At 37.8% G+C, this 15,012-nt stretch overlaps 1 protein-coding gene across 2 annotated transcripts in view; it reads left to right on the top strand.

Annotated features, from left to right (window-relative positions):
* The window catches only part of LOC139763822 (cryptochrome-1-like), a 42,158-nt gene that overhangs the window by 25,385 nt on the left and 1,761 nt on the right, over window positions 1-15,012 (top strand). For both annotated transcript variants that reach the window (XM_071690129.1, XM_071690130.1), the window contains 7 exons: window positions 1,739-1,881; window positions 3,448-3,632; window positions 5,751-5,980; window positions 8,746-8,913; window positions 10,066-10,206; window positions 12,372-12,523; window positions 13,035-13,237. In XM_071690129.1, the coding sequence (XP_071546230.1) occupies window positions 1,739-1,881; window positions 3,448-3,632; window positions 5,751-5,980; window positions 8,746-8,913; window positions 10,066-10,206; window positions 12,372-12,523; window positions 13,035-13,237 (1,222 nt within the window). The remainder of the gene's footprint in view (window positions 1-1,738; window positions 1,882-3,447; window positions 3,633-5,750; window positions 5,981-8,745; window positions 8,914-10,065; window positions 10,207-12,371; window positions 12,524-13,034; window positions 13,238-15,012) is intronic.

Raw genomic sequence — 15,012 nt, 5'->3', positions numbered from 1 at the left:
TACTGCAGACTGCTGCTGATTCTTCTCTAATAGACATGGATATTGCAGAATGCTGCTCAGGCCTTTGTAGTAAGCATGGGTACTGTAGGGTGCTGTTGATATCATTGTGGTAGACACAGGTACTACAGGATGCTGCTAATCCAACTTCAGTAGACACAAGTACTGCAGGGTGCTGCTGATGCCAGTGTGGTAGACAAAGCTGCAGGATGCTGTTGAGGCCACTATGATAGCCACAGATAGTGTAGTTGCTGGTGTATGCAAGTGTTGTAGGATACTTTTGATGCCACAGTGGTAGACACAGGTATTGCAGGACACTGTTGATGCCTTTTTGGTAGACATGGGCAATACAGGGTGCTGCTAATACCATTGTTGTAGACAGGTACTGTAGGATGATGCTAATGCCACTGGAAAACATGGTAAATGCAAGATACTGCTGATGCCATTATGGTAGACACAGGTACTGCAGGACACTGCTGGTGCCATTGTGGTAGACATAGGTAATGCAGGATGCTGCTGGTGCCACTGTGGTAGACATGGGTAATGCAGGATGATGCTGATGCCATTGTGGTTGACACAGGTACTGCAGGATACAGCTGATTCGTTTGTGGTAGACACAAATACTGGAGGATGCTTCTGATACCATTTTGCTACACAGAAGTACTTTAGTGTATGATCTGGCCCATTGATGAAAACAAGCTCTGGAGGATGCTGCTGATGCCATCTGGTAAACACTACTACATGATGCTGTTGATGCCACTCTGGGGTTGACATAGGTACAGCAAGAAACTGCTAGTTTCTTGTGGTAGACATAAGTACTGCATGATGATACTGATAGCGCTCTATAGTGGCCATGAGTACTGTACTGTATGATGTATCTTCCACTCTGTGGTGGGAACGAGTACTGCATGTTGTTGAAGGTTACCTATGGTAGACTTAGGTGATTTTGATGGTGCCACTCACTTGTAGATTCAAGTACTGCAGGATGCTGCTGATGCCATTCTATGGTTGACATGAGTACTGCAAGATGCTGCTGGTGCCCAGTGGTGGACACAAGTAATGCAGGATGCTGCAGCGCATTGCTTGTAGCTATCAGAAACCCTAGGATGCATAGTGGAGAATTTAAGAAGGCTGTGAATGAGTATTTACCATGTGTGCTGTACTGTGAGACTGCAAGTTGCAGCTACCAACAGCTAGTCAACCAGTGACCCAACTCGACAGCTTGAATTCTGCCAAAGCTGTGGGGGCAGAAGACCTCCAAAGGCATCACCAGTAAATGCCAGGAAAACTGATGAAGAACAAATCAGTTTTTAGGGAGCATTGTATGATGCTTTCTTCATGTTCTTTTGCTCTGACATTTTGGACTTACTTTACTTTCTTTGTAGTAATCTCATTTTATATTTGATTATTTGATATCTTGAAAGTTTGAACCTCTTTGAAAGATATGATTAGTTCAGGAAAACAACACTGCATATTGCATCTCAGAGATTCTCTTGTAATGTGTCATTAAATCTTTTTCCTTCATAGTCATTTGCTTTTCATGAAGGTTATGTTTTGATAACACTTCATAAGTAGGAAAAGATCATACATTGATTGATAAAAAAAATGAGAGGACATACGACAAATACTGTATAAAAGTGTCTCATTGGTATTGTACTTATTTGCATATGTATAATATTAATTTGATAATCCTTTTACTGTTTGAATTTTGTATTCACATGAATGATGTTTTAACTTCCAGGAATGGGGAACTACATGTTTGACTTTCGAAAAGGACCCTGAACCTTTTGGTAAGGTACGCGATGCTAACATTATAGCCATTGCCCGTGAGATGGGCATCAATGTTATTGTCAAGACATCTCATACACTCTACAAACCAGAGAAGTAAGTACTCTCCAAAATATTCTTGTATGTTACTTGAAGTTACCCCATCATACAAATCTTTTATGTTAAAATCATAGAACAGAAATATAATTTTGTACATTGCTACATTTTTATTTTTAGTCATGTACTTGTATGTGCATGTTTTTGTATGCTTTTGTTAATTGTTCATGCTAACCCCTTTGAAACTGCATATATTTTCCAGTTAAATCTATATTTAGCTTGCAGGTTTACTTCGTTATTGGTTCAGTCTAATTCTAAATAAAGGAAATTCATTTGATATTCATTGTTTAAAGTGTGACTGCTGTATTATGCATGTTTAACATCTTTGCTGATGTTGTTTCCTCTTGTTGTATGTGTTTATTTAAGTGGTGGGTTTATTCTCAGATTTACTCTGCCAATTTATTATTATTTTTACTTTGGAAAATTTTGCAGGCGTTACTGGACTCTGCCTGCCCGAGTTTACACCACGAGTGAAAATCACATTTGATAATGTATCATTGGGAGTAAAGTCTTGTCAAAAAACTTCTGACTCCAAAGTAGTCCACATTTCCCTGCCACTGGATGGAGTGCATTCTTAGGCTGAATTGGCTTTTAGAAAGGTCCTGGGCAATTGATCCAGGGGTAATTATGAATATATAGATTAAAATCAGTAAAAATTTTGCATATGTGTGGTTAAACATACTGCATTTCAGAAGTAATTCTTACCATTATTACAAAATGTGTTTAAGCTCTTCATCCATAAGAGCTTTTTCCAAAAGACTTGAAAGATGTTCCAATGAGTCCTTCTGTAAACAGTTCACCCATTGCATAACTTAGGCACTACGATTAATGTAGCCCAATCCCTTTTGTGCACTGTCTGTTCTCTTTTTCACCACATCTCATGAATGAGTATCGAGTAGAACTGCTGGATAGAGATGATACATTTTGCATCAGGATGATTCAAGTGGACCTTGTGTTTCTCCTTCATATGTTATGACTGATTACGCATATCAGATGGTTTTAGGTAGTTGAGTGTATACTTGTTTCTTGCAGATTACATGGGCATCAGTCTTAATTTGGATAATTGTAATTTTACATTCTTTTCTTTCTAAGGCAGATTATGTGGGCATAAGTCTTAATTTGGGTAATTGTAATTTCATATTCTTTTCTTTCTAAGGTATCTGCTCATTAATATTGCAAACAGAATTTTTCTGCCTAATTATCAAACTCACTGTAGAGTAGGCATACCGTAATGGCATTTAGCTAGCAAGGTAAGACTTTGTGTATTTGTTAAAGACATATGTATACACTCTTCAGTTGATTTGATGAAAGATTTAATAACCAAGATTTGAAAATGATTATTTACTGCTTTTATCTGTAAATTACCTGAAGTGAAATCCTTGTAATTTTAAAAGATCTTAGATTCCCAGTTGCCTAAAATCATCAAGCTATTTTTACAGGTGAATTAGTTTATACCTGTTATATTTTATGCTTTTTGATAAGTACTTCTTAAGCCTCCACTTTCGGTACAGGCAGCTGTTAAATGTTTAGGAAATATTAAGATCACCTTTTTCTCAACTCTTATAGGATCATCGATAGAAATGGTGGCAAACCTCCCCTCACGTATAAAGCATTCCAAAACATCTTGATGAACATGGACCTGCCACCTCTTCCTCAAAGCACAATAAGTCTGGAGGATGTCGATGATAAGTACACTCCCGTTTCTGATGACCATGACGAAAAATATGGGGTTCCCACTTTGGAGGAGCTGGGTGAGTGTCTTACCTTATAGATGAAGCTGTGATTATTATGATGCTTTATGACTTCTTTTTATCAGTTCTATAATCCATTTTCCTTAAGAGCTATTAATTCTGAATAAATTGTGTACTATTGGATATTTAATTTCTGTTAGGGTAGGTATTACCGCACACCCTTTTTGAGCCATATATGGAAAATTACAAGAAACAAACAATTGTAATGTTTAAGTAATGGGAACTCTCTCTCTCTCTCTCTCTCTCTCTTTTAATCTGTAGGGTATGAAATTTGACAAAAATGATATTTCTTAATACAGTGTACTGCTGTGAAGATAGTTTTTGTGTGGTTATGGTTGTGAAATAGTCATCATGCCAGAATAGTATTTACTGCAGTGTCTTTGAAGTAATTATCATGTCACATACTACAAAATATTTTGATTAAATGCTGTGTTATTCGAGCCAAATAAGATATTACCACAGTGTTAGTATTACTATAACAATACATGTATATCAAGTTTTACAATAGTACACTATTCATGTGTCCTTAATTACATTTACTGTTGCAAGTAGTGTGAAGTCATTTCAGCATCTCATTGACAACTTCATTCATGAACAGTAATCTTGGCATTTTGGACACTGCGAAATGAGTTGGGATTGCATATCTTACCGATGGAAGCATTTTTTTGGCCAGCATAAGATGGGAATTGTCCCTTTTCCTTGGCAGACACAAGGATGTGTCTGTAACATAATGCATCTCTTTGTACAAACAAGATTTTGCCTGCTTTTTCTGTAGAATTTTAGAAACTGCTTTCTTATATTTGTTTTTCAGCTACCATGAGTTACATTGTGCTGTTGAAGTGTTTAGCAAAAAAGGTGGAATGTGGATGTATGAGAAAGGATTGTGAGTGATGTTTCAAGTGTTTGAGTGAAGTACTGTATATGGAAAATCTGTCTGTCTCTGATGCCTGTTATCTCCTGGAACCCCCTCATTGGGGTAGCTACAGCAATAGAGTCTCCATAACTAGCAAACTCCACTGGTGCTTATTTGTGTATAGTGCCCCACCCTTTACAGGCCACTGGCAAAGGGAAACTCTAGTGCAGTGTTTCCAGAGGCTCCTGTCAAATATTCGTACTTATTACTACCTAATGCTCTTGACTGTTGTTCCTACCAAATGCTCTTGCCTAAATGTTCCTACCTTGTACTCCTGTATATTGGTTCCATCATTTTGCCAAAGGCAGGGCTAACACATAGTGCTCACTACAGGAAAATCTAGTTATGAAGAATAACCTGTGTGAGTTAAGTGTTGTCATGTGGTATGTGACATTGAGAGACTTAATGTTTGCATCGAGAGATTGTATGTTTGCCTCACCCACATGGATAAGTCATATTCTTAATTCTTTCCTCTTTTGTGATTAGAAATACTTGTCAAGTATGATGGAAAATATTTTCCAGCATTGTTTAAAGAGCTTAAAGAATTCTTAAAGATTTTAGCATGTTTTTTTAAGAAAAATTTGCAATTTATTGAAACAACTGTGAGCTTTTATGCCTGAAGAGCTCTTCAGAAATCTTATGATCTGTATCATTTCATTGATTATTTGATAGCTTTATAGAATGCTGCAAAACATTATTAATGATTCTGTGTAGCAAAAGATTGATTTAAGGGTTAAAGGTTCAAGATGGAGTCAGGAAGGTATAATTCATGTGATAATGGTGTGATAAGCCAATTATGTTTACTTTTGTACACGGAAGTGAAATAGAAAGCCCTGTCATGGATGGGTTTCTATATTCTTGTCAGAATGAAGACAGGTTTTACCAGACTCTTCCTGCTAGTGTTTACACTGTGAGCAACAAGGCACATTTGGCAAGGCTGTATCATCAAAGGAGTCCATCATTTCCATTTATCTTGAGAGAGGTGGTCACAAAAACTGCAGGAACCCATTAAAATTGGCCCTGAGGTTTTATTATTATGATTGTGATGTTGAAGTACTACCCTGATTGTGTTTACATGCATATGCAAGTTACACAATGTTAAAAATTTTTATTTAGATCCTAACTACAAGCATCCATGTTCTATGGAACTTTTTTGTAATTTTGATAGATGTATATGTATTTGATACATGATTTTTCTCTTACAGGTTTTGACACGGAGTCACTACAACAGACAGGTTGGAAGGGTGGTGAAAGCGAGGCATTAGCCCGACTAGAACATCACTTAGAGCGAAAGGCTTGGGTAGCATCTTTTGGTCGACCCAAGATGACCCCACAGTCCCTCTATCCATCTCGCACAGGGCTTTCTCCGTACCTTAGATTTGGCTGTCTTTCTTGTCGAAGATTTTTTGTGGAGCTCAACGATCTTTATAGGAAGGTATGTTTTAAGTAACAAATGTTGAAGCCACTTCATCAGTTAATAACTAGTGTTTGGTGGGATTAAGGATGCCGGCATCATTTTAGGTTATCCAGATTTTCTTTCTCTCGTTCACATTAGTACAAATTACCTTGAAAATGAATCTGATGGAATCGAGCTTTCTTTATCATGCTTCTGTGGTGTTTTCAAAAAATTGTTAAAATGAAGTCAGAATAAAAAAAGTGACACTTGAAAGTTCTTGCACATCTGTATACACCCTCTCATAAGGAGCTTTAGGCAAGAATAAAAACATTACTTATGAAAATAAAAACTCAAAAATAATTTGGAAGGTTATTTTAATTATTTAGTTTGGAAGGTACAGAAAATGAAAAATCATTGTTACCTGTAAGAAAGACTGTAAATAGACCTTTCTGTAAAGAAAGTTTGCATTACTGAAAGACTGTGAAAAGACGTCTGTAAAGGCAGATTACATTACTGTTGATCTGATATGGACAGTTAAGAGTGACATGGAGAAAAACTGGCTTTTGTGATCTCAATATACATAACTGGAGTAAATGCAACCCACCTACCATACAGCATATTTGTGTTAGACCCAGAGCATGGTTTACACAGACAGTTTGGTGCTCTTTCTCTCTCTCTCTAAGAAACGTACATCTGTATAGGTATAGAGGAAAGCAACAAAGATACCTGGGTTCAAAGAAATAAGTTCTAGGGAGAAGTTAGCAGCCATGGAATTGCCTTTGTTTAAAGAAACAAGGAAAATGGGAGACAAAATATTAACTTTCATGATTATTGATGAGTTTGGTAATAGATACATTGATAAGGTCTTTAAAGTAAAGAGGAAATATAGGAAAAAGGGTCATAACTGGAACTAAAGCAAGGAAAGAGCTTCTTCAGTATTGATGTGGTGAATGAATGGACAAGCTAAGTGTAGAAACTTCAGATACAGACAGTTTGAACAAAAAAATTAAAGCATTGATAATTTAGGAACTTTATGTATTGGTTTCACAAGTGTGAAACTCATTTCTTGTACTGCACACCCATTTATATTTATTATTTATATTCATTTATTATACTTGGTCACTGTCTCCCACGTTAGCGAGGTAGCGCAAGGAAACAGACGAAAGAATGGCCCAACCTACCCACATACACATGTATATACATACATATACACATACAAGTTAGAATGCAGAAAAACTGGAGGAAGTGAAGTGTTTTAGATATCTGGGAGTGGATTTCGCATCGTATGGAACCATGTAAGTGGAAGTGAGTATTAGGATGGGGGAGGGGGTGAAAGTTCTGGGAGCATTGAAAAATGTGTGGAAGGCGAGAACGTTATTTCAGAAAGCAAAAATGGGTATGTTTGAAGGAATAGTGGCCCCGACAATGTTATATGGTTGTGAGGCGTGGGCTAAAGATAGAGTTGTGTGGAGGAGGGTGGATGTGTTGGAAATGAGATGTTTGAGGACAATATGTGGAGTGAGGTGGTTTGATTAAGTAATGAAAGGGTAAGAGAGATGTGTGGTAATAAAAAGAGTGTGGTTGAGAGAGCAGAAGAGGGTGTTTTGAAATGGTTTGGTCACATGGAGAGAATGAGTGAGGAAAGATTGGCCGAGAGGATATATGTGTCAGAGGTGGAGAGAACGAGAAGCGGGAGACCAAATTGGAGGTGGAAAGATGGAGTGAAAAAGATTTTGAGTGATTGGGGCGTGAACATGTAGGAGGGTGAAAGGCGTGCAAGGAATAGAGTGAATTGGAACGATGTGGTATACCGGGGTTGATGTGCTGTCAATAGATTGAACCAGGGCATGTGAAGCGTCTGGGGTAAACCATGGAAAGTTTTGTGGGGCCTGGATGTGGAAAGGGCGCTGTGGTTTCGGTGCATTATACATGACAGCTAGAGACTGAGTGTGAATGAATGTGGCCTTTGTTGTGTGTGTATGTGTATATATATGTATACGTTGAGATGTATAGGTATGTATATGTGTGTATTTATATTTGTACATATGTACATGTATGTGTATGAGTGGATGGGCCATTCTTTGTTTCCTGGTGCTAATGAAAAAAAGATATAGTGCTTTTGTCCTTAAATGGGGAAAACTGGGAAAGTCTGTAGAATGTAAAAATGTATTGAAAAAAATTCTTCAGTGTCTAATATTTCATATTCCAGAATGGATGTACTATATGATGATTTATTTACACTTTTCATAGTTCACTAAGGAATTTTCTTATTCACAGCAGATTAATGAGATTTTATACACCAGTATTTCAACCCATTTCATCCTTTTCCTTATCACTAATTGTCATCACAGAAATCATTTGCTCAGAGTATCCCTCTTGTTTGTATTCACTTTTTAATTTTCTTTCTGAACATGTTTCAGAATGTTCTTGCTTTGTAACAAACATTATTTTCCCCCTTGTAGAAATATATGCATTTGGGTAAAATTCATGCCTCTCATCCATCTTTAATTTGATTCCTCAAACCATGCTGCTAGCCATAGATTACCTGTCTTTTGTCATCACTGAACAGTCCTTTTAAGAAATACATCTTGCCTGAGTCCCATTTTGATCTAAAGTCAGTGTCCAAGTCCTTTACCCCTTTTGAAAAATGAAGTCTTCAGAACAACCATTAGTTGCTATTTCTTTCTTTCAGTGCACTGTACTGTACGTAATTGCACTGCATTCAAACTGAACCACACAATCCACTTATGTGTTAAAATCTCTCATTATAAAACTAATTAGTGATATTTCCATTCGCCCTACAGATAAAAAAATCTCCCCCACCACTATCTCTGCATGGCCAGATGCTATGGCGTGAATTCTACTACACTGCAGCCACCAACAACCCTAAGTTTGACCACATGGAAGGGAACCCCATATGTGTTCAAATCCCATGGGATAAGAACCCAGAAGCTCTAGCCAAATGGGCTAATGTAAGTTCAACTAGTGAAATAGAATATTAGCATTATTATTATAATACGTAATTGCTGTTTCCTGTGTCAGCCAAGTAGCACAGGAAACAGATGAAGAATGGTCCATCCACTCATATACACATCTACATACAAATACATATGCAAACATTACATACATACACATGTGCATATTCATACTTGCCTTCATCCATTCCCGTTGCTACCCCACCCCGCAGGAAAACTGCATTGCTGTCCCCTGCTTCAGTGAGGTAGCATCAAGAAAAGAGACAAAAAGGCCACATTCGTTCACAGTCTCTAGCTGTCATGTAATGCACCAAAATCACATACACTATCTTATTTATGCATTTTTGTGAGTGTTACCTTACAATAGTAGCTGAGAGCCAGGGGTTACCTGAATGGAATTGAAATATGCAGGAGGATGATAATATTTAAGCTTCCACTTTGTAACTGTCTGAAAAAGTTGATAGTGCCGGTTGCTTAATTAAATTATTAACCCATGTGATTAAGCATTCAGTAAAGACAGACTTCGAAATTGGGCTGTGAATGCCATACTCTGAAGGATACAGGTTGCTGCATCAGTCAGAGGCAGGATTCTCTTTCTGCCATTTAGTTATCAGTCAACATTAGATAGTACAATTATTATGAAGGGTGAGTTAATTAATAGTAAGAGAATTTTTAGAAGTGAAGAATCTATGCAGTGGTTATGTGAGCTTGATTGGGAGGATATGTTCCTGCGAACAAATTTTATGGCATTGCATTTAAAAACAGAAAGCCATTTTCAGCAACTACCTATATATGAAATGACTACAAGATATTGAACACTTATTAATGTGGAAATGTGAACTTCCTTGATAATTTAGGAAATAAGGTTTTTCCACCGCTTACATTTATAGAGGCACAAGTCTGTTGAGCATACTTGGTAAGATGTATGGGAGAATGCAGACTGAGTGGTTGGTTACATATAAAAAGCATTAAAGTGGGTAGAGTGATGTGGCTTTAGGAGTGGTACAGGATTTATACTAGAAATAAATGGAGAAGAGGGCAGTAACTGATTCACCTTCCAATTCCTTACATACTGTAGACAAGCCTCTTGCTCTAAGACACTCATATTTAAGTATATGTATACATTATAATTTTTATGAATTTTCACAGGGGCAGACGGGTTATCCCTGGGTGGATGCTATCATGACACAACTTCGGAAAGAAGGATGGATCCACAATGTTGCACGTCATGCTGTTGCATGCTTTCTTACCCGAGGTGACTTATGGGTATCCTGGGAAGAGGGCATGAAGGTGCGTTCTTTACACAGTAAATTTTCCTCAGAAAATTGCAGTCAAAGAATGTATTGGCATGAGTTAAGAATTGTGGACCATGATCATGTTAAAGATTTGTGAAGTAATATATCACTTTTAAAAAATATACAAAAACTAAATTAATTTGGATGATTCCTTTGTAAAGAGTTATTTGCAGAGTATTTTGGATATATACATATTGTATTAATTTTTTTTTATTATACTTTGTCGCTGTCTTCCGCGTTAGTGAGGTAGCGCAAGGAAACAGACGAAAGAACAGCCCAACCCTCCCACATACACATGCATATACATACACGTCCACACATGCACATATACATACTTATACATCTCAATGTATACATATATATACACACACAGACATATACATATATACACATGTACATAATTCATACCGTCTGCCCTTATTTATTCCTGTCACCACACATGAAATGACAACCCCCTTCTCCCCGCATGTGCACGAGGTAGCATTAGCTAAGAAAAGACAACATAGGCCACATTCATTCACACTCAGTCTCTAGCTGTCATGTATAATGCACCAAAACGACAGTGCCCTTTCCACATCCAGGCCCCTTAAAACTTTCCATGGTTTACCCCAGACGCTACACATGCCCTGGTTCAATCCATTGACTGCACGTCGACCCTGGTATACCACATTGTTCCAATTCACTCTATTCCTTGCACACCTTTCACCCTCCTACATGTTCACATCCTGATCGCTCAATATCTTTTTCACTCCATCTTTCCACCTCCTATTTGGTCTCCTATTTCACCTCGTTCCCTCCATCTCTGACACATATATCCTCTTTATCAGTCTTTCCTTACTCATTCTCTCCATGTGACCAAACCATTTCAAAACACCCTCTTCTGCTCTATCAACCATTCAAAACCCCCTCTTCTGCTCTCTTAACTACACTCTTTTTATTACTACACATCTCTCTTACCCTTTCATTACTTACTCGGTCAAACCACCTCAAGCCACATATTGTCCTCAAACATCTCATTTCCAGCACATCCACCCTTCTCCGCACAACTCTGTCTATAGCCCATGCCTTGCAACCATATAACATTGTTGAAACAACTATTCCTTCAAACATACCCATTTTTGCTTTCCGAGATAATAATCTCACCTTCCACACATTTCTCAACACTCCCAGATCTTTTGCCCCCTCCCCCACCCTATGACTCACTTCAGCTTCCATGGTTCCATCTACTGCCAAATCCACTCCCAGATATCTAAAACACTTCACTTCCTCCAGTTTTTCTCCATTCAAACTTATCTCCCAATTGACTTGTCTCTCAACCCCTGTACCTAATAATCTTGCTCTTATTCACATTTACTCTCAGCTTTCTTCTTTCACACACTTTACCAAACTCAGTCACCAGCTTCTGCAGTTTCTCACCTGAATCAGCCACCAGCGCTGTATCATTAGTGAACAACAACTGACTCACTTCCCAAGCCCTCTCATCCATAACAGACTGCATATTTGCCCCTCTTTCCAAAACTCTTGCATTCACCTCCCTAACAACACCATCCATAAAGAAATTAACCATGGAGACATCACGCATCCCTGCCGCAAACCTACATTCACTGAGAACCAATCACTTTCTTCTCTTCCTACTCGTACACATGCCTTACATCCTCAATAAAAGCTTTTCGCTGCCTCTAGCAGCTTGCCTCCCACACCATATATTCTTAATACCTTCCACAGAGCATCTCTATCAACTCCTTATCATATGCCTTCTCCAGATCCATAAATGCTACATACAAATTCATTTGCTTTTCTATTTCTCACATACATTCTTCAAAGCAAACACCTGATCCACACATCCTCTACCACTTCTGAAACCACACTGCTTTTCCCCAATCTGATGCTCTGTACATGCCTTCACCTTCTCAATCAATACCCTCCCATGTAGTTTCCCATATTGTAAGTGATTATATACTAAAGTTTTTCCTACCTTAATTAAGGTATGGTGTAATAGTATCTGAAAACATTTAGCAGAGGTAGGATTTTATTAAGTATTGAAATGCAGATAGAATTTTAGTTATTAGTGCACAAGTTTTATGTCTACTCTGTTAAGGTACCCTTCACAGTAAGCTCAGCATTGATAGGAAAAGATTTATGCTTGAATTTATTTTTCAGGTATTTGACGAATTGCTTCTGGATGCAGACTGGTCCGTGAATGCTGGATCTTGGATGTGGCTATCTTGCTCTTCATTTTTTCAGCAGTTTTTCCATTGTTACTGTCCAGTACGTTATGGAAGGAAAGCCGATCCTAATGGTGACTATATCAGGTAAGATATCATAAACTAATTGGTGTTTCCTTGGTGACATGACGATGATCACCAAGAAACATATATTGAGAAGGAAAAAGTCAAATGAGCTATAAAGGACCCAGTAGGGCATGCAGTGATTCTCCCTTCCTGCCTGTGTTACAACCAATACATGGGAAAGACGAACAGTAAGGGTCTGCTGGCTCATGAGTAGGTCATCTTTTTTAAACTCAGCTCTGCCTCTTACTATTCCTGTTGTAAGTGGGAAAGGTAAGAATATAACAGTAAAAAGGATCTCTTCCCACTATCAACAGCAGGCCATAATCAAAAACTAGTATATATAATTCTCTCAAAATCCTTATCTTCTTTGTTTTGACTATTCTGATTTTAGCTTGAACATTAATGAGAATATAGGTGAAGTTTGACTCATAAAAAAGGAAGTTGAAATAAACATGGAAATATTTATCATAATGGTTTTGTGTTAAGAAGCCACGTATGTTCTTGTTAGTTTATCTAAATTTTTACCTTTCAGAACGTACCTGCCTGTGCTCAAGAACTTTCCTACAAAGTATATTCATGAGCCTTGGACTGCACCCGAGTCAGTACAGCGAGCTGCAAAGTGTGTTGTTGGCCGTGACTATCCAATGCCTATGGTGGATCACATCAAGCAGAGTCAAAACAATATTGAGAGGATGAAACAGGTGTATCAGCAACTTGCGCACTACAGAGGAAAAAGTATGACTGGTCTACTTTAATTAGTTTACGAATGAATAGTGTAAATGAGAAAAATCAATAGTTACAATTTCACAGAAGTTAGATCTCAGATATCAATGGTAGCTTTTCAAAATTTAAAAGGAATTTATGGAAAACCCATAAAGATATCATGAAACTACACAGAATACCAGTATCTAGTATGCTTGGAGAAAGCGTTCATATAAGCACTTCATAAGTTTTCTTTTTGCACACCAAGTTGATTCTTCATGTGAGACAGAGCAAAACAACTCCTCAGGCATTCACATTTGAAATACAACCAGTCTCGAGTAATTCACTCAGTCTTTCTCCATCTTTCATGATCTACCTGTTATTGTACTTTCAACTTTACCACCATATATCCACTTTAGTGTATCACCTAACATGCATCCTGAATGGGCACATCATCTTAAAAGAGTAGACCTAGGAAAGCTGAGGTTTCATATCCAGACATCAACTCTAAACTTTAGATTTTAGCTATTAACCATAGGTTAAGAATGCTTACTTCGTGATACATATAGACTATTTAAAAGCCTTGAATAAGATGACCATAATATTTATTATACTTGATTGCCATTTCCTGCGTCAGCAGGGTAGTGTCAGGAAACAAGACGAAGAGCAGCCTAGCCACTCTTATGCGCACACACACACATATATTTATTTATTTTGCTTTGTCGCTGTCTCTTGTGTTTGCAAGGTAGCGTAAGGAAACAGACGAAAGAAATGGCCCAACCCACCCCCATACACATGTATATACATACACATATATATACACACACAGACATATATACACATGTACGTAATTCATACTGTCTGTCTTTATTTATTCCCATCGCCACCCATGGAATAACATATCCCTCCCCCCCTCATGTGTGCGAGGTAGCGCTAGGAAAAGACAACAAACGCACATATACATACATACCCATGTACATATTCATACTTGCCTGACTTGATCCATGCTTCAGCTCTACCTCTCTGAGGCAGGGGGTAAAAATGTAAGAACATATCAGTGCTTCCATGGTGAGAAGCTTTGTCACTAAGGAAAACGTTTTGCTTCGGATTCTCACTTTTGACGTGGAAGCAAACACAACCACAGTTTCTCATCTTCAGCAGATGTTATAAATATGGAAATTTCAAGTAGAAGACATGAAAGATGTTTTATATCCCATGTTGTGTATGAAAGGAAGTTACACAACATAAGAAGAGTATAGACATTCAAACACTGTCCAATCCCAGAAGAGCAATGTAAAAGACTAGTATGTCTTATAGCCTTGAGCTCAGCAAGCACAACTGCTTGAGTTGCATATTCCTGTGGATGGCAGGCATGATTTTCTAGGCCTTTCAGAAGGCCTAGAGTATGCCTTTTTTTTCAGGATGGTCAAAAGTCATATTAGAAAATCTACCATGATTTATCGACTACTGTGACTTCAGAATTTTGACATTACAAAAAATACTAAGGCAGATGGGTGATACACAAGAGTTCACAACAGTAAAGTCGTGGAAAACATGTTTTTATGCTGCACTGTGAAGCAGATCCCTCCTAGTACAAAAGGCATGGAAAGCTACATAAAATTTTTGAATTATTGAGCAATAAAAGTAAAGGGACCCAAGAGTATATATAAATCATTGCTTTAAGATTTTAGAACCTTGTGACTGCAGTGAAAACATTTTGAATTGGTGAATACCTAGTGTGCCTTTCCTGCCAGGATATGGATTGCATCATGGTCAGTCTGAGATTTGGGGTTGAAAGAGCCTTTGAA

Source organism: Panulirus ornatus, chromosome 48 (genome assembly GCF_036320965.1).
Source record: "Panulirus ornatus isolate Po-2019 chromosome 48, ASM3632096v1, whole genome shotgun sequence".
In the NCBI taxonomy this organism is placed as follows: Eukaryota; Metazoa; Arthropoda; class Malacostraca; order Decapoda; family Palinuridae; genus Panulirus; species Panulirus ornatus.
The sequence above is the reverse complement of the archived record's forward strand: the minus strand, read 5'-3'. Positions and strand labels throughout refer to the sequence as shown.